This window comes from Balaenoptera ricei, chromosome 3, assembly GCF_028023285.1.
Source record: "Balaenoptera ricei isolate mBalRic1 chromosome 3, mBalRic1.hap2, whole genome shotgun sequence".
Classification (NCBI taxonomy): Eukaryota; Metazoa; Chordata; class Mammalia; order Artiodactyla; family Balaenopteridae; genus Balaenoptera; species Balaenoptera ricei.
The window spans coordinates 150,267,039-150,293,252 of record NC_082641.1 but is presented as its reverse complement, the minus strand read 5'-3'; the positions used below and the strand labels follow the sequence as shown (position 1 = coordinate 150,293,252).

Below are 26,214 nucleotides of genomic sequence, written 5' to 3'. Positions count from 1 at the left end.
GCACACGGACAGACATCCAGGCAGGGTGGGCAGCCCCGCACGCGGGCGCTTACAGGCAAGTGCAGGCGGAGGGCGCTGAATACATCGCTGGGCGGGGGGGGAGGCGGCGGCTCCTAGCCCAGCCTGCACATGTCCCCTTCGCGCGGCCGGGACCGGGCGCCTCCGCCGCCGCCGCCGCCGCCGCCGCCGCTGCTGCTGCTCCCTCCTCGCCGGCTGCTGCTGCTGCAGACTCTGCTGCTCCGGGGCGCTCCGCGGCGCGCCCTGCGGCATCAGCGCCCCGCGCGGCTCCTCCCGAGCGCTGCGCCCTCCGGGCTGGAGCGGGGTCTGCGGGGCGGCCGCCGCTGTGCAGGAGGCACCGGCCGGTGCGAGAAAGCTTGCTCACTGCCGGCCGGCCGGCCGGCCGGGCGTCTGCGGGAGGCTGGCTGCCCGGCTTAATCCAGGGGCAGCATGCGCGGCGGGGCTGGAAGCTGGGGCGCGCTCTCCAGGCGAGACGCGGGGCTGCGCGGGGCAAGGGGTCAGCGCTCCGGGGCCGGGGCGCGCGGCTGCAGCACGAACGCGTCACGGCCGCTCCGTCTGAGCGCCCGCCGGCTCATGTCTCCTCCTCCGCGTCTCTCCGGCCGTGCGCATCGCCACCTCCCACCACTGGCGGCGGCCGGGGCGTTTTCTACGCGCGGGCGGCGAGGGGGCGGGGGGCCGGGGGCGGGCCCGGGCCCGAGCCGGCACAATGAGGATGCGGGGCCCGGGGGCTCCCCCCTCGGGGCGCGGCCGGACGGGCGCTCAGCTAGCCTGGTTGCGCCGCGCCCACATCAAAGGCGGCCCTGCCTGCTTGCCTGCCTGCCGCAGCCTCTCCACTGCCTCCTCCTCCTTCTCCTGGAGGCTCCGGGTTGGAGGGAGGCGCTCAGACTCTCGGCGACGGGACCGGCAGCTCCGAAGGAGCAGAGCCAGCAGCTAGGCTGGAGCTGGTGAGCGCTCGAAGCCGTCGGAATTCTGCGCCTGGGCGCAATGACCCCGCGCCACGGCGCAAACGCTGCCGGAACTGGACAGGCTGCGGTCCCCAAGAACGCAGTTAGGTGCTGAACGTCCTTACTCTCCCACATTCGCTACTCGCACTCACACCCACCAGCGCTTGAGTGGGGAGCAGGGAAGGGGCGGGTCAGGCCCAGCCCTCAGGGCGGCTCCACTTAAGGGGGTCGCTTTTACCCGCTCTGTGAGTCCACGCAGGATCGTGGCATGTCCCAGGCGCCCTCTCGGACGGCTGGCCACCGTATGTGAGCCCCCTTTCAATCTCCGTCCCTGCCGTTGAGGGGAGGGGATCTCGAGGGCGTCTCTTAAGCACCCCCCTACCCCCACCGCCCCCCTTCCAGGGCTCCCGGGTCGGTTCCCGAGATCCCAGCTGGGCTCTCCGGTAGGTGAGCCAGCTTTGGAAACGCACGGCTGCCACCTAGCGTCCCCAAGGCTTCACTGCAGCCCAGCCCGGTCAGGCTATACAGGCCCGGGAGGAGCCAGCAGGACTATGGTCAGCGACCACTCTAGGCCCTTTGCCGGCCTCCAGGCTGAGATTTGCCACTCTTTGCACACTAAGCAGTTTGACTCTTTTAACCAGGTCCCTTCTAAGGGCATCTCTTCTAATCCCCTCCGCCCCTTCAGAGGAATCACTCCTGTCCTTGCCACCAACCTCAAAATGTAGGTGTTCTTGTCACACATTAACTGTCTCACACTGTCTAGAGCTCCAGACAGCTGGGCTCTGCTTTGGCCTGATGCTAAGGGTTTGTCATAGAGGGAAAGAAACTGAACAAGCTCAAAAAGCAAAACTCAGGAATCCGGACTATTTGGTTAAAAACTTCCTGTGTCACTGGCTATGGCTGATATTCCCCATTTCACATATAGTGAAACTGAGGTAGACACTGTCAAACAGTGCTACTTCCTAGAGTCATGGAATATGAACTATCAGCAATTGTTCCGATTACCAGGCTTCCCTGCAAGCTATTTTATTTAAGTTCCCTTTCAAAGCTGAGGCTATCTTAAACAGCCTCTGTTTCAGCACTGGACACAAGTGCAGAAAACCTTTTCAAAGCTAGGTGCTGAGCGATGGAGAAAGTTCTTGTGTGAAGCGCTGGGCTGAATTTACTTAGACATTCTCATTGCCAGAACCGGCAAATCCCAAGACAGCATGCAATGCCCAACCACAAAACAGATATGCTTCCCTTGGGTCCTGTGACATCACCATGCTTGATCTTACTTTATAAAGACCTCTGACAGCCAAGTCAAGAGGTGGGTTTGGCCTACTACCTGCTAAAGTGGGGTGTTTGAAGTATCTCCTGGCTAATAATCAGACTTCCAATTTCCTGTACTGTTTCCTATTACTTTTGAATGAAATGGGTCCATAATTATTTATATTCTAAAATGCTTGCAATTTTTTTCAAGGCTCAGATAATGTTTGTTGATTTCACACATAAAGCTATCACCCAAGTAAGATTCACCCAGAAGTCCTGTCAAATGAAGTTCTTAGTAAGAGCATAAACTCAAGTTAGAGGTCCTGGATTTGAATATTGCCTCCAACATTTACTTATAAATTCCAGCAAGCTTCCAACAGTACCAGGTGTTAAGTTGCTGCGAGTTACCAAATGAGATCATTCAGTCTGGCTCACAATGAAGGCTCCAAAGATTTTAGCTATTATTAACAGTCCTAATTATGGTTTTCAGGTTATCACATTATCTTTTTCTTCACCATTTCATGAAGTAGGGAAGCAGGATCATTCTTAATTTACTGAAGAGAATCTTTTGACTCTAAATCCTGTCATTTTAACATTCTTCCTTTCCATCGTTCACACCTGCAAACTTATTACCATACAGATGAATCTGAAATGAGCTTTTTCTATTCAAATTTGACATGTTCATATAGCACTTAATATGGGTCACTAATTTGGTAGTCACTTCTCACCAATTCATTCAATCACTATTTATTGTGTCAGGCCCTGGGTGAAGACACACAAACCCCCTGCTTTGAAAAAGCATTTTACTTCTACTAAGGAAGATGAGCAATAAGCAAATAAGCCAAGAGATAAATTCAAGCTTATCGGCACTTTGAAGGAAAACAGTGGGATAGAGAACACCAATTAGCAATACTTAGGCTAAGACCCAAAAGTGGGAGAGCCAGCCACACAAGGGAATATTCCAGGCAAAAGATGTCAATTGCCTGCAAGTGGGAAAATGCTAGGTGACAGGCAGGGTTAGCCAAGAGTGGCGAGAGGGTGAAAACAGGCAATAGGTACCTGTCAGAAACCTTCAAAGGCCTTTTAAGGCACTATTTATGTACAATTTTTAAATGCTTGGAGTTTGACAAATGTTTTTACTTCTGTAAACACCTTTCTCAGGCAACCTCCCACCACACCCATCACTAGTCTCAAGTTACCATTAGTCTGCTGGCACTAGATTCTAGTTTCACAGAAATGGAACCATATAATATGTGCTCTTTTGTGTCTGGCTTCTTTTGCTCAGCATGTTTGAAATTCAGCCTCATCCCTTGTTGTTTTTATCATTGTTCCTATTTATTGCCAAGCAGTACTCAGCGTGGATATACCCATTTGTTTGGCAATTTATCAAAGGCTTTGAAACTAAGGGTCAAAATCCAGTTTTGTTTTTGTTTTTTTTTTTTATTTATTTATGGCTGTGTTGGGTCTTCGTTTCTGTGCGAGGGCTTTCTCCAGTTGTGGCAAGTGGGGGCCCCTCTTCATCGCGGTGCGCGGGCCTCTCACTATGGCGGCCTCTCCTGTTGTGGAGCACAGGCTCCAGACGCGCAGGCTCAGTAATTGTGGCTCACGGGCCCAGTTGCTCCGCGGCATGTGGGATCCTCCCAGACCAGGGCCCGAACTCGTGTGCCCTGCATTGGCAGGCAGATTCTCAACCACTGCACCACCAGGGAAGCCCCTCCAGTTTGTTTTTAAAGCTTACTGCAGCTGGTAAGAATACATTGGAACGGTGTGACAGTGGCAGTAAGGAGGCCAGCAAAAAAGCTGTTACCAGTCCAGGCAAAAGTATGGTAGTTGGGGCCAGGTGGCTATGTGCTAGTTTGGTGTTGGGAGTCAGACACAACTACATTCAATTCCTAGCTCTCGGCTGGCAAATTCACAATTTCCTGAGCAAATTCTCATCTGTAAAATTCCTGGTTGTCTGAAGGGTAGCTGAGAATGTATGTTGACTGCTTCCCCAATGGAATGCAAGCCCTGGAGGGCAGTTACCGGTTTTGCTTGCTGATTAATCCTAAGCCTTAAATACATACTTTGGGACACAGTACTTAAATGTTTATAGATTCTTCCTACCTCATTTTCAAGTGAAAGTACACTAAAAGCACTGCAATCTGACACTCGTTTTCCACCTCTCTCCAATCTTAAGAATCACAAAATTCAGGGAGTCTATAGAATACAAATATTTTAAAGATGAGAGAACCTCCAGCCTAAGTACATAGGACAAATGCAGCCTCAAGTCTTCAATAGGATGAAGTAGCTTAATCAGAAAAGTAGACACAAAGTAGCACAAAATCAGCTCTTGGAACTTTCAGATTAAAAAGGGATGTCTACTGCCAAGTTCAGGAGTCAAGGAGCAACTGGCTCTTCGTTAAGATCTGGCTGGAAGGTGGCCTTACACTTTCTGAAATAACTTTAACCCTGCATCTCCACAGTGCAGACTACTAACTAACCCTTAATAGGGTATTTTCTGTGACCCTCAACCTTTTCTCTTGGATAATTTCAAAGAAAAACACCCCCCCAGGCAATCTAAACATACCTCCCCACCCCACCCTCATTATCCAGTTAATAGCTTCGGCAGGCAAGCTTTACACACCACTATAAACCTCATTTTATCATCATGTGCATGATCCGGTAATTTGGACAGCCTGATCTGCTCTCCCCAAATGGCCTTACTTTATCAACCTATTTTGTCCTCTGGTTCAGGTTGAAGATAACTCTGTTGTTAAGTTCTCACCCACAACCTAACCATATGTGATAAAGATACTAAGATACCAAATGAAAAGAAGCTTCCTGCAGACAGCCGACAAGTGTGTCTCTGCCCTCCTAGTGCTCAAAACGTTCCTCTTGCTTTTCCAAAGGGTCTGATCTGATCATCCAGGTTAAGTCTGCTGAACAATACCGGGTTCAGTATTAATGAGTATCACTCCCACCAGGGCTGTGGTCTCTAAACGCCATTCCTTTTATTTTTAAATAAGGAACCAGAGCTCCTTGGAAAAACGGATCATTCCAGGTCTAGAAAGAAAATCTGTTTATCTTGTTCAAGATAAGCCTGGAACATTCTGTCACACTAGAAAACAAAAACCTTCATATCAAAGACTACTTACTGGAGTCAGGGATGGTAGGAACAAGCTTGAAAAGGATTCCGTTGGCCAAAAAGATACAACACAGTGGATTGAAATACAAATATATAAAAATCTGAATTCAGTGGCCATCATTAAAAAGTCTACAAATAACAAATGCTGGAAAGGGTGGAGAAAAGGGAACCCTCCTACACTGTTGATGGGAATGTAAATTGGTGCAGCCACTATGGAAAAGTGTGGAGGTTCCGCAGAAAACTGAAGTTACCTGACAAAACTATAATTCAAAAAGATACATGCACCCCGATGTTCACAGCAGCACTATTCACAATAGCCAAGAAATGGAAGCAACCTAAACATTCATGAACAGATGAATGGATAAAGATGTGGTACATATATACAATGGAATACTACTCAGCCATAAAAAGAATGAAATAATGCCATTTGTAGCAACATGGATGGACCTAGAGATTATCATACTAAGTCAGAGAAAGACAAATACCATATGTGGAATCTAAAATATGACACAAATGAACTTATTTACAAAACAGAAACAGGCTCACATAGAGAACAGCCTTGTGGCTGCCGAGGGGGAGGGGGGAGGGAAGGACAGAGAGTTTGGGATTAGCAGAGGTCAACTATTATATATAGGATGGATAAACAAGGTCCTACTGTATAGCACAGCAAACTATATTCAATATCCTGTGATAAACCAAATGGAAAAGAATAAAAAAGAATGTCTATATGTGTATAACTGAGTCACTCTTATGTACAGCAGAGATTAACACACTGTAAATCAACTATACTTCAATTAAAAAAAAATTTTTTTTAAATACTGTAAGTTACCTAAAAAAAAGAAAATCTGAATTCAGGACACTCACTTTTTACTTTCAGGAAGTCAGTGTCTTTAGAAGAGGAATTTCCTAAGTCACAAGCCTAGGAGTAGTTCAACTTCCAGATTACTACCATGTTTAGTTAGCTGATGTCTAATAACTAGCACTATTAGTGACTTCTGAGGCATAGGGAAATCTTTAATTCCTGCCCTTCCAAAACAGAAGCCCTATCTGGATTTGATTAGCTCTATTTAATGAGCTGGGAACAGGACAACCAGTAAGGCCAATTGCTTTCCCTCAGAATGGTGATAAGTCCTTTTGGGTTTCCTGCCACATAAAAGTGCCCATCAGGTAAACCAAAGTTAAGGTTTAACTTCCACACAAAGCAACTCAAATATTAAAAATTTCAGGGGCTTCCCTGGTGGCGCAGTGGTTGAGAGTCTGCCTGCTAATGCAGGGAACACAGGTTCGAGCCCTGGTCTGGGAAGATCCCACATGCCGCAGAGCAACTGGGCCCGTGAGCCACAATTACTGAGCCTGCGCGTCTGGAGCCTGTGCTCCACCACAAGAGAGGCTGCGATAGTGAGAGGCCCGCGCACCGCGATGAAGAGTGGCCCCCGCTTGCCACAGCTAGAGAAAGCCCTCGCACAGAAACGAAGACCCAACACAGCCAAAAATAAATAATTAATTTAAAAAAAGAAAAAAGTAACAAATGTTCAAGAAAAAAAATTTCAGACTTACTATTTAAGACAGTATTATGCAGCAAGTATATTTCTACTTCTGAACATGTTAAGGGACTACTACTAATAATTACCACACTCCTACATCACATAGTATAATAAAAAACACTATCTAGGGAAGGAATGACTCAACTTCAATGTAGTTGCATTATGTGAACACCAATAACTTTTCAAATTAATGTACAGGATGGTTAAGTGATTTGGGATTGTTCTATCTACTTAAAGTAGATGATGTTTTATATCTGAAGTACATAAAAACAAAGAACACTGAACATTTACCATCTCCTACTGTGCCTCCATTAAAATAAAGACATAAAGAGATAAGCTACAAAGACAGACATGGCCTGGAGAAAAGAGACTGAATAATCAATGAAGAAAACCACAGTGTAAATGACTAGAAGAACCCAACACCTGGAAACTTGAGATTAGACAAGACAGTACTGCACCAGTATTTTCCCCCACCCTCCAAAACTAGTTTACTCTGGAAAACCACCCCAGAAACAGAAAGGCTTAAAATCTGCAGACCCCCATCAAAATATCTGCAACTAGAGCCCAGTCAACAAGTACCACCCTCCTAATCAATATAAAAGATAAAATAAACAGGCGGGTGCGGGAGGGAAACAAGTAAACAATGCATGGAATGAGAAAAAGTTTCTTCAGACTCTACATACTACGTCCCAAGAACCAAGCAAGAGCATTTGGAAGTTAAAAAAAATAAAACCAACACAAATTTGAAGACAGAAAATAAAGTCTCTCTCCTAAAGTTTAAACAAAAAGGAATGAAGAAAAACATCCAAGAGAATCAAACAGAAGGCCTAAGAATGGATGGGAGTTAAGTAGGAGGGTGAAACCTCCCAAGTAAAAGGCCCAGACCAGAGAAGAGTCTCTGGAGAATAGACCCACAGTCCACCCAGGGCCCAGGAACAAGACTACAAGACACATAAAATTCCAGTAAAGCAATCTTAATTAGCTCTCAGAAAAACTGGTCATATACAAAGAATACACAAAAATGGAATAGACTAGGCCAAAAAAGGCAGCTCACACCTAAAATTCTGAGAAAAAGATTCAGCTTACAAGGCAGCATATAATTTGATGTCAAAAATCAAGATGTTTTCAGGTATGCAAAAAAATCAGAATACTTCCCCCATCTATTGGGAAACTACTGGAGGATATACCACAGCAAAACAAGCAGAACAGGAATCTAGCCCTGACCATCATGCAATTGAATCTTGGTCTAACAGATGAAGGGGTCCCAAGGATTAGTCCCTAATGTCCTCACATAACCACCACATGCAATAAATTAACTACCCCCATGGATCTCAAATATGTACTATTTTGGATAAATTAAGAAAATAGTCACAGAAATAATTTTGTGTTCTGGTTCAGATAAAGAACCCAGGTTGAGAAAGGCTGCTGCAGGCTATTTAACATGCCAGATTTTCTTTGGGAGTGAAAAGGCTAGGACAGGTGGATAAGAAGGTCTGATGAACACTTGATTATAATTAACTATTATCAAGAGGTGGTAAGGTAAAAGCACTAAGCCCTCTTGATGAAAAATAGATCGGTTAACTCTGAGAAGCAGAACTATTTGGATGGGTAGGGCAGGATACTATTTTAGAGATTTTGGAATACTATTTGACACTTTTACTATGTACATGTATTTCCCTGACAAAGTATAAAGAGGATAACAGAAAGAGAAACAGTGCTACTGTATTAAAATACTGAGTTTATTTCACATGTATATTTTTGTCTCCCCACCATTTCCATTTGTCTGACCACCACTACTACTATGTCCTATCATAACATTCCATACATACTTAAAACCAAGCAAAGGGTGGAGTTCCAACTTTAAAAACTAAACAGGCATTTTGGACAACACATTCTTGGCAATGGAACCTGGACAACATTTATCAGACACGGTAGGGAAAGTTCTCACTCTGCATTATAAAAAGGACAGCCAGATATCAACTGTTACAGAAATGAAATAAGACGGAAAATTTTAACAAACTGTTTAAACTATTTTCTTAAAGAGACTTCCTCCACTGCCAGAGATCTTGAATAGCCTGGAAAAAAAAAGAGAAAAAAAATGTGGTTAAAAAACCACAACACTTCATACACACCAATAAATTAAACCACGTCTCTCTCTGTACAATTCAACGTATCTATTTTTCATTCTACCACCAAAAAGGTTCACTCTAGATAATTAAGAACTGATTTCAAGGAAATTTATACTCAGGCATAATTTAATTTCAAATACTTCGATTCAGACATAAAATCATGTGATTTTTGTACACAAAGTCACTTTTATGCTAATATACATTTAACAACTTAAGATATTTAGTTAAGGAAACGAAGACCAGTTTGGCCAATGTTGCCTCCATGTTATCTGCTTTAGGGCTGCCAGATTTAGAGAAAAACATGCACCTGTACACGGGACACATAAAATTAGTACATTTATCTGAAATAAACTATATAAATATACCAAAGTTACATCTTTCTTTACCTCTAATTATATTTCCCTGATGATGTGGGATCTCAACAGTTCCTTATTTTGCATAATTTGCTTATAAAATTCCTTAATTACAGTCTTATATTTTGTTTACATTTTAAGTTTCTACAGTGGTCACATCTAAATTATTTCATTAATGAGAACACATGCTAGCATTAGCATTATGAGACACTATATATATTTAACATGTTCTGCCATATTACCTACTCAGACAAGCTCTTCTGGTTTGTTGAAACACAGAACACCATCTTCCATGACTAACTTGCTTTTCCATTCTTCAAGTCTAATGATTTAAAATATTGTCCAATGACCAAAAAAAAGAGATCCCTCATCAATTTCTACATCCCTCTTCAACATATAACTCATTCCACTTGTTCTCATGCTGGTATTTAGTAACATCCATGTAAAAGAGCCAAAATCTTCAAGTGATAAAAAACATTTCAAATGACAATCATGTAAGTGCAGTATTAATTATCTACTTCAAGTTGGTGTTTCTTTTCCTATTCATGAATAATGCCTCTTAAAAAAAAATAGTCTTGATGTTTTTGTCAACTCTTCAAAGGATTCAACAAGTTCTTTTAAAGCAATGGAGCACTTCAATGACTTCGCTCTTCTTTTAATTTACATGGTCCTACTGCTGAAGAGACATTTAAATAAGCAGGTTTCACTCAATGGATTATTTAAAAGAACTTTGGGGGCCTTTTCTTCAAAGTGTTTCAGTGCTTCAAATAAATAGCATTTTCTCAAATACTGTTTTTAAACACAGCCATTGGATTTCAAATGCAAGGGAACTGAATACCATGTCAACAAATACCAGTCATTCGCTAATCATTAAGTTGAATACAAATACTGAAGAACATTTTCATGACACTCTAATGTAAAAAAAAAAAAAAAAAAAACCAGATGCTACTTGACTTACGTATTATATAGAATATTGAATGGGACAGAAAACACCTTCGAAAACTTCATGTTTTGCTTCAACTTTGAGTAAACACTGTTTGCACCTTTATACAAACATTCAGCAAGGATTTTATCTGTAGTCTTTCCACAAAAGGCAGTACAATTTTTTTCATTAACTCTTTAATTCAAGAGTTCCTGCAAAAATTTGCTATTATTTCTCAGGTTCCATCTGGATTTTATTAGCCAAATCTTCATAAACAACTTTTTCAGAAGAAAAACTGTACAAGTAATGGGAAGATATTTTACACATTGTAATTACTTACATCTGCAGCTATGCCATAAAAATGTGACACATTCAGTGTTTTGATAATTTCATAATAGTAAACTGAGATATATTTTTTATTATTGCAGAAATTTCATCCTGGCACTTGAAAACAGCTTTCAGTTTTTAAGTCAGAAAATATTTCTGATAGCAGTGAATTCAGTCATTTTCAGCTGCAAGACTGACGTTATGCTGTTTGGAAGGCCCTTGCAACTTTAGTTGTTACTTTATCTTCACCTGAATTTTTCTTAATCAAAAATTTTATTTTACCACTTCCTTTGGTATTAGCTGAAAAAATTATATATCTCTTATGCTTACCTGTTATAGATGATGGTTTATATATCTCACTTTCTACCATTTTCGATACTGAATTAACAATTACACACTGCATAGTTTTAAAAGGACTTTTATGTTTACTAAATGTCCGCAGAAAATTCACACAATTTACACTGGCTTTTTGGGATCCAAATATACACAAAAAACAGAATAGCAACCAAAAGAATCGAAAAGATTCAAACTGGTCATCTCGTGGCCATGGCAAGGAAGGCTGAACTCACAATAAACCACCACGAAGAGTATTAAACCACTGAAAGGGTTTCAAACCTGAGAAAAATAGTGCTGCCATTTAAGTGATTTAAGTACTAAATATTGTGGTAGAAAAAGATCTCTAAATAACAAATTTAATTTACTGAAGGAAGCTGAATACAGGAGACTTAGGGAGCGCTGACAAAAACCATTAAACACAGAGCATGTCCTGTATGTACGAGATGCCTAGCAGCCCTGGGTAACTGCTTTTACACTTTCCTTTACAATCTGCGAGTCAGCAACTATAAATACGACAGTAAAAATAAATGCGTGATTTTTCTTCTATTGACAAAATACCTTCTTCACATTAGGAAATACAAAATCTAACTCAACTGATTTTACACTTAGGTTGATTTCAGCAAAATGTGCTTCCCATAACATCTATGGAGAAAATCGTCTCTGCCAACTCACAAGAAAGCAAAGAACAGACTGACCCAAGTAGCCAAATGGAGCAGCAAGGAAAACCACAGCTCATTTCCTTAGCCAACATAGTACCAAAAGCAAAACTGAGTTCAGTAACCAAGAGATAATTTACCAACTATATAAAAGCTGGGAAAAATGTACTAAAAAAGTTATCTTCTCAGTCTCTGCCAACTAAATTCTTAAGAGTTTCCATGTATTTAATCTGAAGTATTGTCTGTGGTTAGGAACATTTTAAAAGAAGCCAACACCTAGAGAGACTAAACAAATAACCATAATAAGTCACAATAAAAATTTTGGATTTGATCATGTCTCCAACAAAGTTCAGTTACCTCCTGGTCAGTCATCCGGAAACAATTCTTCACATAATTGATGAATTTGGCTTCCACTTTGGGAAGGGAACCACCCTATTGAGACAAAAGCATTATTAAGGGTAAGTATAGAAACACTGTTTTTGAGGGAGATTGTTATGAAATTCCTCAAAGATTTGAGTGCTGTTTATTATATGGATCATTGTGATTCATTCCTTGTCTCCTCAACTCCTTCATTTTAATACTGAATAAATCCTTTTTTAGGCCTAGAAAGACATGTTTGTACAACATATTAGGACCTAGGTCTTCCACAGGTACTCTCATACTGAATAAGGTTTTGTCCAAGTTTCAAATTCCCTGCCCCCACCCAGCCACTCTAAAAACACAAAGTATAAGCTATGCTTGTGATTCTTCAGGCATTCGACCATCAACTTGACTGCCTACTGTATTTATCTAACAAGTCGGCTTTATCACCATTCTCCACCACCCAGGACCAAATACAAAAAAAAAGTATAGCCCCTTTGGGTATCATGTATACAAGTGACGAAAATTGTTAAAAAGATCACTTAATATGTACCAAAAACCCAGGTCCAGCACGGTGCTAACCTGGGAGTCAATTCAGGGGGTATATGAAGTCAAATGGGGGGGAAGACTTTATTACATTTCACTACACTCTTAAAATTCGCCATTCCTTTCAATTATGGACACAGGGAAGAAAGCGCAATAGTAGTAACACCAAATTATTTTCAAAGTATATGTCACCAAATATTTTCAAAAATCTTGAAACGTTTATATTTATCTCTGCTCTGGAATTACCTTAACACACTAATTTTTTCACTTTTGTTTCCTACTTTGATAACTAAATTTTGATTTTCCTTGTAACCTGAATCTTCTGCGCACTTTAAAAAGATCAAGAAGGCTTCAAGTATGGTGTAAGATACTTAGCTGCCTCATCACCTAGAAAATAAACCTCACTATAATTTTACACTTTTAAATTATTGTCACATACATTCTTATTTGATTCAAATATTTATTGAGCAGCTAGGGAGATACAAAGGTGATTAAAATATGGTCAAAGAGGTGAGGCAAATGCACAAGTAATAGAAAGCAAAGTATAAGGTTCACTGAATCACAGCAGTCAAAAGAAAGTGTTTTAGGAGATCAAGAGATTGCTTCCAGCCTGGAAGGGGGGCATGGGTGGGTGGCAAATCAGGAAAGGGGATTGAGTTAAAATAGAAGACTTCAGTCTGGATTGTTGATGATACTCAGTTTGGACTATATTTGTCTCTCCTTTTCCTCTCTCCCCATCTTTGGGCTTAATTTACCAGTAGTGCCCAGGATTGTTCAATGCGCCTGCAATTAAACCAAGGAGATAGGACCATATTAAAATTAGGGGGAGGGGTATCTAAAATGTCATTTTAGAACGGTACGCAAGGGATAAAAATAAAGCAGCGATACCAGGAAGGCTAAAAGGTTTACAGTAGTACTAAAGCAAAATCAAGAAATACATTCTGGTTCTAAAATGTTAGTTTTCCAATTGACTCATAACTGCACAATGAAAGGAAATCTACGGAAGCCATGTAGAACCTAGAGAGCACAGAAAAAACACAGGGAAAGGGAGTCAGTAACTTTTCCTCACCATCCCACATTTATTCTCAATAATTGGGGTCTGAGAATATTCACAGAATTTTAAAGTTTCTCTCAAATGTGTTTCAAGGCATTAAAACCAATTACTCCATGCTCCAGAGTTCACTGAAGTTTATTAAGTGCACCCCCCCCACCCCAAATCAAGCAAGTAGGACAAAAGCTAATCCTCTTCTCACACATTTCCACTAAGACAAAACTAAATGTAAACATGTTAAGTCACTCAAGAATTCAAGATATTATCACACGTATTGCCTGGTGACATCTTGGTGCAAATGGCAAATAGAAATGACTCAATTTGTCGGAGAATGTTTCTGACTACAGTCAAACACGAGTAAATTTTTTAAAAACTACAACACCAAGCAGCCAAAGACTACTTTTCCAGCTGTTTGCAATTTTAGAAGACTCATACGCCCTCTGCTGGTACTGTGGCATCTCATGACCAGAACAGGTGAAGGGAAATGCTCTCATTTTAACATCTAAGGTAAGAATATATCTTACAATCAACTTACTTGTATTCCTTTTATAATGGAAAATAAAGCATATTTAACTTCAAATATGCAAAAAAATCAACAGAGACTATAAATTAATTTAAGTAACTAGTAATCCATTTTTGAGATAATTTCACACCACAAAGGGGCAGGTATATTAACTATAAAAAATGAGGACGATTCCTGTTCCAAACTCCAGAAAGGTAAAATTACCTATTTAGTTCCTTTAAGGAAGACAATTTTACTCACTTTTTCTATACTTGCTTGCATTTTTGCTTTAATGTCTTCTACAGAGCTAGGTCCTTTCGGTGTTTTAGGAGTTTTTTCCTGTTTTTTGAAGGATTCTTGACCCTGGGAAAAAAGGCGAATTTTAACATCATAAGAACTCTTAAGACCCACCCTACCTGGATTTTCTCAATAAAATTCTTACGGTCCTTTGTAAAAACAAATATACACCAGAACTGAGTTACCATTATAAATGAATTCGTGTCTCAACAATTATTTTTATATTATTGCTTAAGAAAGGAATAGGAAATAGTTTGAGCCTGCATTTATATTCAACACCAGGTCAGTCCTACACTTAAAGGATACTATCAAAAAAACGAAACCAGAAGGTCCCCAAGAATGAAGCTACAAAGTTAATGCAGCTTGATGCCTGGGGCCCATTCCATAGCATTTAAATGATAATCTCCCAACATTCGGCCAGCACTGAGAAACTGCACTATGCGATAAACATACCTTTCAACAAGTAAGAACCCTTACATGACACAACTGTTTGTATCACAATAACAATCTTTTTGTCAGCTTTCTCCCCCATTAGAAAGCCACGGCAATATACAGTTGACCCTTGAATGTCAACAGGTGACGCCAGCCCTCCACGTGGCCAAAAATCTGTGTATAACTTGTCGGCCCTCCACATCTGTGGTTCCTCTGCATCCAGATTCAACCAACCGTGGATATGCAGTACTGTAGCATTTACAAAAAAAAAAAAACCGTGATAAATGGACCCATGCAGTTCCTATGTTGTTCAAGGGTCAACTGTCTAACTATATGACAGTGATTACCAATAAAATAAGCACATCTTAGCTCTTCGACACCAACTACAGGCGTTCTCCAAAGACCTATCAAATTTTTAAAGTAGATTCTTCCACAGAAGAACCTAACTACTTCAGTGGAGCTTGTATTTATATGTTACCACTTACTTTTGATCTTGGTGTTGATGGTTTTGAGTCTTTTCCATTCTGGTTTGATTTTTGTGCATTTTTGGCTGGAGTATCTCGTACAGACTGCAATTAGAAATGAATCTTAATCAATGCCCCTCCCTACATAACAGACATATTAGTACAAATAAAACTGCCCCAAACCATGGCAAAAGCAGCAGTCAGGCTAAGATGAAACAATCATTTTGACAAAAGGTTGCAAAAGGGTTAACAGACAGAAGGCTATATAAAGAAAACAGATAATTCCCCACTATTAGAAGTTTCCAAGATAGCCCTACTCAAGAAAAATTTGAAGTATGAGATCATCTTCTCCTAAGGCAATTTTCAATAACCACAAAACAAGCCAATGGCAAAAATTCCCATCATTTTGTTATTAGCTATTTCTGATAATCTTCTACTACTGTATCTTACTTACTTTCTTTACTGGAGCTTTTTCTTCAGTTTCCTCATCATCAAAGTCATCATCATCATCACTACAAATGAGATAAGTCCTTATTACTGATTCAATGCACTCAACAAATCTAGAAAGCTTATCCAGAAAGTGGATGAACCTAAAAGTTTAGTCAATCAAAGCATGAAGAGCTTTCAAACTTTTGCGGGTTGACAAAAGAACTGAGAGCACAATCTTGAACACAAATTCATTTTCACTGCAACATTATTCACAATTACCAAGCAGTAGAAGCAACCCAGGGAATTCCCTGGCAGTCCAGTGGTCAGGATTCTGCACTTCCACTGCAGTGGGGCACAGGTTCAATCCCTGGTTGGGGAACTAAGAGATCCCGCAGGCAGCATGGTGTGAGCCAACTCGCACCCCCCCCCCCAAAAGAAGCAACCCAAATGTCCATAAACTAATTGTAGGGAAAATGTCATACACGTGTATATATATCAGGGAATATGCAGTCTTAGGGAAATCCTCAAATGTAGCACATGGATGAACCTTAAGAACATTATGCTAAGTGAAAGAACAGTCACAAAAAGACAAATACTGTATGATTCCACTTATATGAGGTATCTAAAGGAATGAGTCTTTATAGAAACCAAAAGTAAGATTGGTGGCTGGCAGGGGAGAGGTGGAAATGGGGACTTTTTGTTCAACGGTTATGGTTTTCAGTATAACTAGATGAGCTTGAGATGTTACACAACAATGTGATTATGATTAACACTACTGAACTGCACACTTAAAAAATAGTTAAGATGGTAAATATGGTGTTATGTTTTTTACAACTGAAAATAAATTTTTGAAAATGAAAATGGAGTTATTTAAAGAAATTAAAATAGAAACATTGCAAATTCATGGACTAGTAAATATTAAGGTGGCAACTCTCCAAATTAATCTACAGATTTAACATAACCCCTAAAAGAATCCTAGCTGGTATCTCCATAGAAACTGATCCTAAAACTCACACTGAAACTCTAGGAACCCAAAGTAGCCAAAATCAATCTTGAAGAAGAACAAAGGTGAAGCATTCACATTAATTACAAACTAAAATCTATAAAAAGTGCAAAGCAACAGAAATCAGAATAATGTTTCACTGGCAGAAGGATAGACATGGAACTGAAGAGTCCAAAAATAAATATACATTTATGGTAACTATTTTCAAAAAGGGGGCAAAGACCATTCAATGGGGAAAAGTCTTTCACAAATGGTGCTGGGACTACTGGATATCCACAATCAAAAAAAATGAAACTGGCTCTTACCTCACAATTGATACAAAAATCAATTCAAAACGGATAAAAGGTAAGAGCTGAAACTATAGAACTTTTTGAAGATTTGGCAATGGTTTCTTAGGTTTGACACCGAAAACACAATAAAAGAAATAAACCAAACTATGAAATCTAAAAGCTTTTCTGTAAAGGACCACCAACAGAGTATAAAGACAACCCATGGAATGGGAGAAAATGTTTGTAAATTCTACCTGATAAGGGATTTGTTTCCAAAATATATAAAAAGTTCTTATAGTTCAATAATATAAAACGAGTACAAGTACTGCTACATGCTACAAGGATCTTAAAAATATTGTGATAAGGGCTTCCCTGGTGGCGCAGTGGTTGAGAATCTGCCTGCCAATGCAGGGGACACGGGTTCGAGCCCTGGTCTGGGAAGATCCCACATGCTGCAGAGCAACTGGGCCCGTGAGCCACAATTACTGAGCCTGCGCGTCTGGAGCCTGTGCTCCGCAACAAGAGAGGCCACGATAGTGGGAGGCCCGCGCACCGCGATGAAGAGTGGCCCCCACTTGCCACAACTAGAGAAAGCCCTCGCACAGAAACGAAGACCCAACACACCCAAAAGTAAAAATAAAAAAAATAAATTAAGAGTCAAAATGATAAAAAAAAAAAAAAGATTCCTCCATGTCTTGTTGTGGCTAAGTAATTCATATCTTAAAAAAAAAAAAAAAAAATATTGTGATAAGTTAAACAAACCAGCCACAAAAGAGCACATATTGCATGATTCCATTTATATGAAATATCCAGAACAGGCAAATCTATAAAAAACAAAGTACATTAGTTATTGACTAGAGCTGGGGAAGATGAGGGATTATAGCAGTTTCTTTTTGAGGTGATGAAATATTCTGAAATTGGCTGCACAACTGTGCACATACACTATAAAGTACCAAACTGTTCACTCTAAATGGGGGAACTGGGGGGAAAAAAATCCAATCAATGGAGAAGTCCACGAATAAGTACGAATCAGCAAATGGTGGAATTGGTTTAACTTGTAATTACTTCACAAACCAAACATTACATACTGGCCAAAATGGTTTCTCTTCCACACTACATAGTCTAAATAAAAAACAGGAGTAACTTCATCCATGTGCAACCAAAGAAACACTTCTTTCCAATACAGGGGTAAAAAATCTGCTATGTTAACTGGATAAAATACCGTGTAGTATACATTTAAAGGCATATTAACGTCTTTTAAGTAATTTTTAACAGTGATTTGTCAATTTTGGCCCTATCACCCAATACCTGCATAGGCTACCCCATACTAAAAAAAAGATGACAATGGTTTTTATAAAACCACTATTGTAAGCAGTTTTATTAGGATATTCCCTAATAATATAGGAGAAAAGGGTGTTTATGGAGAAGCACCCTTTTTTTTACTTTTTAAGTAACAGATATTTTCCTGGGTGGCACCTAGGCAAATCCCATTACCACCTCAATGAAGAACAAGGAACACTCTCCACCACCCCCTCACCTGACCTGGCCCCTGTGGGAAACAACACTGAACTTGGAAGGAAGCACAGCCCATGCTGCCCCAGGACCCAGCCATAACCATGAGCCACTTGGGGAATGGCCACTCCGGCCCCATGGGGGCCCCATGCCAGACATGCTTGAGCGCCTAACATTTTCAGGGCCCCCTAAAAACTGTCCTCCAAAGTCACCCCCTATAGTTCCCTGGCCACCCAGAATAATCCACCCAGGATGTATCTGTAAGCCATACTAACTTTTTTTTTTAACTTTTTATTTTATATTGGAGTATAGTTGATTAACAATGTTGTGCTGGTCATACTAACTTTTAATGTACTACATAGTCTTCAGCTTTTCTTGCTTACAGCAACAGCAGTCAACCAACCCCACACCATACCCCTTCCATCCCCAAAACAGACCCACTGATCTGCCTTTTATTTTGTGGGTTCCAAGCCTTCTGAGATTATGGCTTACAATTTCTACATAATAACTACTTTTAACTAACACACCTTGGGGCACCTCTTAACATTTTCATTGCCCCCTAACCAATGGAATCTTCTAAGACTTGCTATCCGCAAGGGATCCATTAACTGCCTCTACTTATACATGTATCTGACTACCCTTTTACGAAAACTTACCGATTTGGACCTTGTTACCATCTACACTTTTCATTCCTCCCTCACCACCTAACTTAAAGACAACTTAGAGGAGACATGGAAGACAAGAATGTAAACTATTTACATTGTAGTTACATCAGGAATTATCCCCATTTTAAAGACAGGAAATCTTCCAAAGCCCAGGCATAATTAAGTAGTAACAAACACCAACTATATTGAGTTTGTTTATAAGTTTGACATGCAGGTAATTTTGAATTTTTTAAGCATTCAGCTCTTTCCTATTTTCTGCTTCCACTGTCATGCTCAAAGGCCTTTTTAAAGCGCTACCAGCTTGGCTAGTTGAGGTCACTGAAAACCTACTTTGCAGATCTGATCGTTAAATTAGTGCATGTTCTCTCAGAGTCTGTCTTAGATTCCATTTCAATTGTTTTCAGTAAATATACAATGGACCAACCTGAGAACTCAAGAACAAAGTTGACAAGCAATTAAAAATTCAATATTAATAAATTTTTGATATGGCTGCATATAGGTAAGACTAATCATGAGTAGCATTTTATTCCATAGCATGTTTATAACTTTACCATAGTCTGACCTAGTTTAACAAACATATCAAATCTTGTTTACAACCAAATTTTAAATTCTCCAGCAAAATTCTATTCTCTTTTAGAATCTAATTTTCTCATAAGGACCAGGACAACCATATGCCAAAATCCTTTGTGGGGAAAAAAAATCCTCAAGTGACAACTTACAAAATGAATATAGCTGGAGATATTCAGATTCTCTTTATGCCCAATCCATTTATTATAAACTGTTCAGTGTAAAATACACCAGACTTAGCATACAGTAATGTGTCCACTAAATCTTCCTCAGAAAAAAGGCACCTAGTCAAATACATCTGGGAAATGCTGCATACTGCATCCTTTAACTCAGCTCATTTAACACAAACTGACAACCACTAATCATGATTTTGGTAAATCGTTTTCATAACCCCCCATACGACAATGTCAGGTTTCTAAGGGCATACTACTTACTCTTCATCATCATCGTCGTCGTCATCATCATCATCATCATCTTCATCAGCAGCAAGTTTTACTTTTTTCTTAAAAAAATAATTGGACACACACTGGTAAGGAAGTGCTAATCCAAAGTACCAAACTAAAGGCCAGAATAAATTATGTATAGTAAATTGCATCTGTACCTGTGGAACCTTGCTACCACTTCCAGGGGCAGAACGCTTTCCAGATATACTTAGGAGTTTCACATCCTCCTCCTCTTCATCTTCTGACTCTGCATCTTCCTCCACAGCTAAAATAAAATTCTTTATTAGCCACCACTAAAACTCAACCAACAGCAAGAACTCAGAAAAAAGGGCACTGATAAGACACAGTAATAAGTATTTTAAAACTCAGATTCTATTAGAAAAAGAGTAAAAAGAGAACAAAATTTTTTAAAAGGAATTTAATGGACTAATACTCATTACTAGGTTTTACATGCAAAACACCAGGCTTTTTTAGTTATAAATTACTAGATTCCCATTTGAACCTATTACAGACAGCAGTACTAGAACTAAGCATACTTTATAAAGTCCAAATTGGGAACAAAGTAACTGCACTAAAAATAAGCATCATAACATATAAAAATAACATACCTACTAAGTGCTGTCCACTAATATGCACAGGCCCTGAACCACACTTCAACCGTAAGACCACAGGTGGTGTTATTTCAAAGCCCCCAAGGGAAACCTAAAAAGAAGAAATTATAAATCACTAAATATTGTGGGGGAAAAAAATGGTTACATGTTTGGTATAAAATCTGTTCATAACTTAAAAATGTTTCTGAACAAGCAAACCCATCAGCCAAATGAACAAATCGGTGAACCTGTTTTTTTCACCTCTGATAAACAAGCAGCTACCACCACGGTGATCAGTCAACACCAGTGACAGAATATGCAGCTGTGACTACTAGGGAAAAAACCAAACCAAATTCCCCAATCTCTCTGTTGTAACCTAAATGACACTCACCTTAAGGCAACAGAATTAGACTTTGACATAAAATCCAAAGTGTAAAAGAGCCCTTACCGTTGGCTGCACAGACATTTTCAAAGTTGCCAGTGTTACTTTAATTGGACTGCCTTCATAATTCATCGCCTCTGCTTCGACAATGTGCAATTCATCCTTTGCGCCAGCCCCTAAACTGACCTGTTAATAGAAAAACAGTACTTCAACTTAAGTTTCCACCATTTTACAACCCCCCCCAACCAGTTGTTTTAAAAAATCAGAACAATTATAAACCTTTCGTTATTACCACTGATGGGAAACTGACTTGAGCACAATGTTGTCTTCAAGTTTTATGTGACTTTGACAATTTCTCATATTTGGTGAATCTTAACAATTACATAAAAATGCATTTGATGACAAAGATGGTTATGTCATCACCCACGCCTAAGTACAAACCACCTAACATCTACTGGCCACCTAGAAGTTAAGTAGTAGGCTATAGGCTAGTGTCTGTGGAGAACAAATAAGATTTATATTTATCACTACCCTAAAGGGCTTTTTAATACAACTGTAGAAGCGAAGAACGTAAATAAGGCAAGAAAAATACTGCTGTAAAATAAGTATTAATCCACACGAATAGGAACTAAGAGACTGAAATCAAGAAATGTTAAGTAGTTTATTTTGAAAAGTTTAAGTACCGTTCTTAAAGATAACTGGTGCTCATTTTCATCATTATCCACCTTAAAGTGATAATCTTTGTCGGCCTTTAGTTCACAACCTGTAAATGAAGAAAAAATTCAACTATAACAAGGAGAAAAATAACACTGAAAATTCAGTGTGGGTAACCAAAAAGTTAACTTGTGAACTAATTTTTACTATTATAGCTACCAAAAGGCAAGGCAGAAGTACCTCTTCCTGGATTTCTTGAACACAAAAGTCTATAAACATCAAATAACATCCATACAGAGCTTTATAAATTCCACTTCCCACTACATTATTTTATGCTCAACTATACTACTATTCTCATGTAGAAACAGGATCAAAAATTTAGTAAAGCTAGAACTGAAACCAACCCTAACATACAATGTTGATAAAATCCCACTATTTTAAAGTTGAAATTACCTACCAAAACTCCCAGGTGCCAAATTTAGAAATGACAATGGTTACACAAACACCTACATCAACAGCTTGTATTCACAACAGAAAAACTACAAATGTAAAAGAACTAAAACTCGTTACAGGGGTCAACATTCCATCTTCGAAGTTACAGAAATGATGTACATTAAATTGTTCAGAAATTATGTTTAAGACAATAGAAATATCCTAGGGATACTTCCAATAGCAAGAGTTAAAGCAAAAATTTTGATATAAATTGATCAGAAACGCCAGCTTTTCAAAATGCTAGGAATAAAAGCCTTAATGCATAGTGCATGTTACTACTACCATTCATGAATAAGCAAACTGTCTTAAATACCATCAGAATTAAACTTTATTTAAATAGTCCCATTTAGTTGCCATCTAATAGTTACTGGAATAGATGCTTAACGGTTATTGTTCAATTAACAAATCTCAGCATGGTATATAAGGAAACAAAATTAATTTGAGGCAGGATTTTTTAAAGCCTGACACAAAGGCTTCAACAATTCAGTTTAGTGAGACTGAAAAACCAACGCAGGCCCCTTAGTATGGTACTTGGTGTGCTCGAGGGGGAAATCCCAAAACCCTGGTATAGAATTACAAGTTTTAACAGAAGGCTGCCTCCGCCAGTCTCCCTCCCTCGCCACCCCCCACCCCAAATCATTTGTAATGCACCAGCTCTGGAAGCAAGGGTCATGGGGTTAGATCTAGTCTCTTCCTACAAGTGCAACTTCTTTAAGCCACTTCGGTTCTCTGAGCGGCAGTACCTCCTCTGCGAGATGGACGCGGTGAGACAGAAAGAGGATTCTCTAAATGAGAACTACCAGCATAGATGTTAAGCACCTAACAAAAGACCTCCAAGAGTCCTGGAGCTACCAACCACTTCACCTAACATTTCCGGCCCACCAGCCTCAATCAAGCCCCAGGACCCCAGGCTCGGAGGTGACAAGACGCCAGTGAGCCCCGGATGCAGCGCCCACACCCCCCTCCTTCCCCCAACCACGTGGCAACCACGTGCTCCCCAGCGGTCGCGGCCTCCTCACGCCGGGCCGGGCCGCACCTCCCTTGCCCCCAGCAACCAGCCGAGGCACCGGGGCCGATTCTCGGTCGAGAGCTCCTGACCCTGAGGCCCGAGGACAACGCCATGCTCAATCGATCCTCTCGTCCAGAAAGGAGGCCCAAGCCTCCTCACACCCCGAACCCACAAAACCTCCTGCACCACCATCGCGGAGCTTAGCCTCAGGCACCCGCCCGGAATCAGAAGCCTACCAACTCACAAAACCTCAGAAAATAATTGTGCCCAGAGCTCCACCATGGGCCCCGCGTAACGCCGAACCCTCAGCCGGTCGGTTCCACGTTACCTCAGGCCCTGGGCCTCGGACCGCTGACGCCTCAGCCTTCAGGCCGCCCCTCCTTCCCACCCCCCTCCGTGCTTCCGGCTCGCCCCTCCTGGGTCCCCATCCTGCAGGCGGCAGGACCCCGTCTGCTCGCTTCCCACCCCCTCAGGCCTCCAGCCTGCTTAGCTTTCCCCGCTAACCCAGGCCTCAGTGGGATCCCGCCCCCCCACCAAAGCCTGAAGGCCCTGCTCGGCCTCGCTCCAACCCCCCAGCAGTTACCGAAAAGATAGTTCTGGGGCCTCAGTGGGCTCATGTCCATGTCCATCGAATCTTCCATGGGTTGGTGGCACGCACTTCGGTAGGAGAGAAAGTGGACGGAGATAAAAGACTACCGTTCGAAAGAACAGTCGCGCAGGACGGAATCAGACCAGGGGAAGGACGCGGGCTCCCTGCGCACATATATAGCAACCTGGAGATCTCGCGAGAGCTCCTTAAGTCCCGTCTCCGCGCGCGTGCTCCGGAGCCCCCCTCCCCGCACGGTCGCCCTCCCGCGCAAGCGCTCTTCAACCTCACTCCTTTCTACCTCTCCCCCCACCTCCTCCAGGTACTTCGGGGGCTCCCACCGAGCACGCGCACTCGTACCCCGGCCCCACCCCTCCGCCGCAGCCGCCGCCTGTGCGCACGCGTGCTTCCTCCGGGTAGCGCGCGTTCCCCGCCTTCTAGCCTTCCACGTCCTCTCCGGCCCAGGCGCGCGGGCCTTGCGACAGGAGACTGCGCAGCCCACCCTGCAAAATGGCGACGACAACACTTAGCTGTGTTAGGTACGGAGGGCGAGCCGGTTGTGAGTCAGAGAGCAACTCGATTCACCTTTCTCCGTCCCCTCGTGCCTCGCAGGCCTCCAAACAAGCATAACCACTTCGGGTTTTTTGACTCGCCTGAAGGCCTGGGCGCAGAATTCATTGTTTCCCCAAAGTTAAAGCTTGAGGTGCCAGAGACAGTGGACTATACGCATTATTATCTGTTGGAGAGAAAAGATGTAGGCTGCTGGCCAGACTTATTCAACTCTGTTTTTATCGCTCTGTCGTTTCTGAGCAAACATCTTCGAAGTTGAAATCCTTCCTCATTATGTCATTTGGGGGCAAAAGGGGACTAAGTCGACCTCTTCCACATGAGCAGGGCAGGAACCAAGCCTGGGTGATTTCTCCAGACAGAAGATTTTAAAAGGGCTATATATCCACAACATGTCCCCACGTAACGTCCTGTGAGGCATATCACGACTATCCCCGCTTTGCAGACAAGGAAACGGGCCGCGAGGAAGGTGCCCAAACAGATGAAGTGATTATAGACAGGGTTCTCTAGTTCGAAGTCCAATACCAACATCCAACCAAAAGAGCTCAGAGGATTATATGAGGGTCCAGTGTCTGAGGCAGTGCAGTTCTGAATCCTCAGGATTTCTAAGAATGTTCTGACCTGTAAAGAAGGCATATGACTTGTAAGAAATGCATAAACCTTAATTAGACTGTTTGGAAGTGAGCAACTTAAGCTACACTTTGACAAACTGAGGACCATCCCTCCCCCAACCGCAGCCCCGGGGCCCTGGTGCCGATGATTCCCCTAGGTATCTTTTTTACATCAATGGACCAAACAATAAATTAAAGAAGTACTGTAAGGAATAAAAATAGTGACAGTAATTCCCTACCCGAATACAATCTACTTGAGATAAACCATAATACACATGACCCAATTATTAGTTAACAGAATGACAGTTCTAAATTTGGAGAAATCAATGCTTGCAATATGTGAATAGACTAAGCTGTTCCTCACCTTTTCCCTTCCCCCAATTGAAGGAAAGTCTTCACCAGCCTGGTTCTTGGATCTTTTAAAACGCAGAGTGTGACCAATTGCTAGAGAAAAAACAGAGTCTTGGAAGGATATCTATTTAAAGGAACTGAGGAAGGCTGATAAAAAAAAAGAGGACAGGACTGTGGCTGAGGAAGATTTAGACGTTTAGAATGAGAAAGTCTCAAGAGAGGAGCTACAGGATAGTGGAGAAGGGGCTAATGTTCTTTGAGCCCATGCAAGTAAAAGTTGAGACTACTTTGTAATACGTTTCTGGATTCTGGACCATGATTATTCAATGCAGCTCTGCACAGAGCCGGAATCATTTGAGAGGCATAGCTCATGTTATATAAATACATTTGCTGTTTTAATATTTCAGGCACTTAGATATTATCTCATGGAATCAAGTGGTTTAAAAAACAACCACTTTTTGCATTTTTCAGATTTACAAATGTAATGAATGCCCATTATCTTTTAAATAAATTAGAAGTATTTAGGCTTATACAAGTGAAAAAATTAAATGCCCCTCTTTTCATATCCCCATTCCTATTCCTTAAGGTTAATCACTGTTAGTAGTTGAATGACTATACTTCCAGACTATATATAACCGGGGGCGGGGATTATATAGTTAGGGGGGTTTTTTGGTATTTTTTTAATGTGTGTGATTCATATATTGTTCAACTTGCTTTTTATACTCAAAAATATATTTTGGACATTTGTCCAAACTAGTCATAATATGGATATGTTATAATTTAACTATCCATTTCGCCATAGATGGACACAAAAATTGTCTCCAT

The 26,214-nt window shown here is 41.2% G+C and overlaps 2 protein-coding genes across 4 annotated transcripts in view; both read right to left on the bottom strand.

The window, feature by feature from the left end:
* The window catches only part of FGF18 (fibroblast growth factor 18), a 34,970-nt gene extending 34,342 nt beyond the window's left edge, over positions 1–628 (bottom strand). The window contains exon 1 of the mRNA XM_059919634.1: positions 54–628. Within this exon, the coding sequence (XP_059775617.1) occupies positions 54–85 (32 nt within the window). The 5' untranslated portion in view covers positions 86–628. The remainder of the gene's footprint in view (positions 1–53) is intronic.
* A 7,981-nt stretch (positions 629–8,609) lies between these two features.
* Positions 8,610–24,055, bottom strand: NPM1 (nucleophosmin 1). Of its 3 annotated transcripts, none has more exons than XM_059917666.1 (11): positions 23,858–24,055; positions 21,803–21,882; positions 21,186–21,305; positions 20,756–20,849; positions 20,306–20,412; positions 20,139–20,230; positions 15,714–15,771; positions 15,281–15,364; positions 14,328–14,429; positions 11,965–12,039; positions 8,610–8,959 (listed from the first exon to the last, which is right to left on the bottom strand). In XM_059917666.1, exons 1-11 carry the CDS (start codon positions 23,913–23,915, stop codon positions 8,921–8,923), a joined length of 909 nt encoding a protein of 302 aa, XP_059773649.1. In that variant the 5' UTR covers positions 23,916–24,055; the 3' UTR covers positions 8,610–8,920. The 3 variants fall into 3 exon arrangements, with proteins under 3 accessions (XP_059773649.1, XP_059773650.1, XP_059773651.1); XM_059917667.1 differs by having other exon boundaries at positions 20,139–20,206; positions 23,858–24,054; XM_059917668.1 differs by lacking the exons at positions 8,610–8,959; positions 11,965–12,039 and adding an exon at positions 12,968–13,296.
* Positions 24,056–26,214: the final 2,159 nt, after the last annotated feature.

Excerpts from the sequence above, each read along its gene's own strand:
- NPM1 (XM_059917666.1), bottom strand. The coding sequence starts at position 23,915 with ATGGAAGATTCGATGGACATGGACATGAGCCCACTGAGGCCCCAGAAC. Across the intron at positions 15,772-20,138 it reads GACGACGATGATGATGAAGA|TGATGATGATGATGACTTTG; the intron begins GTAAGTAGTATG and ends TCTCATTTGTAG. Across the intron at positions 12,040-14,327 it reads TGCAAGCAAGTATAGAAAAA|GGTGGTTCCCTTCCCAAAGT; the intron begins GTGAGTAAAATT and ends TTGTCTCAATAG.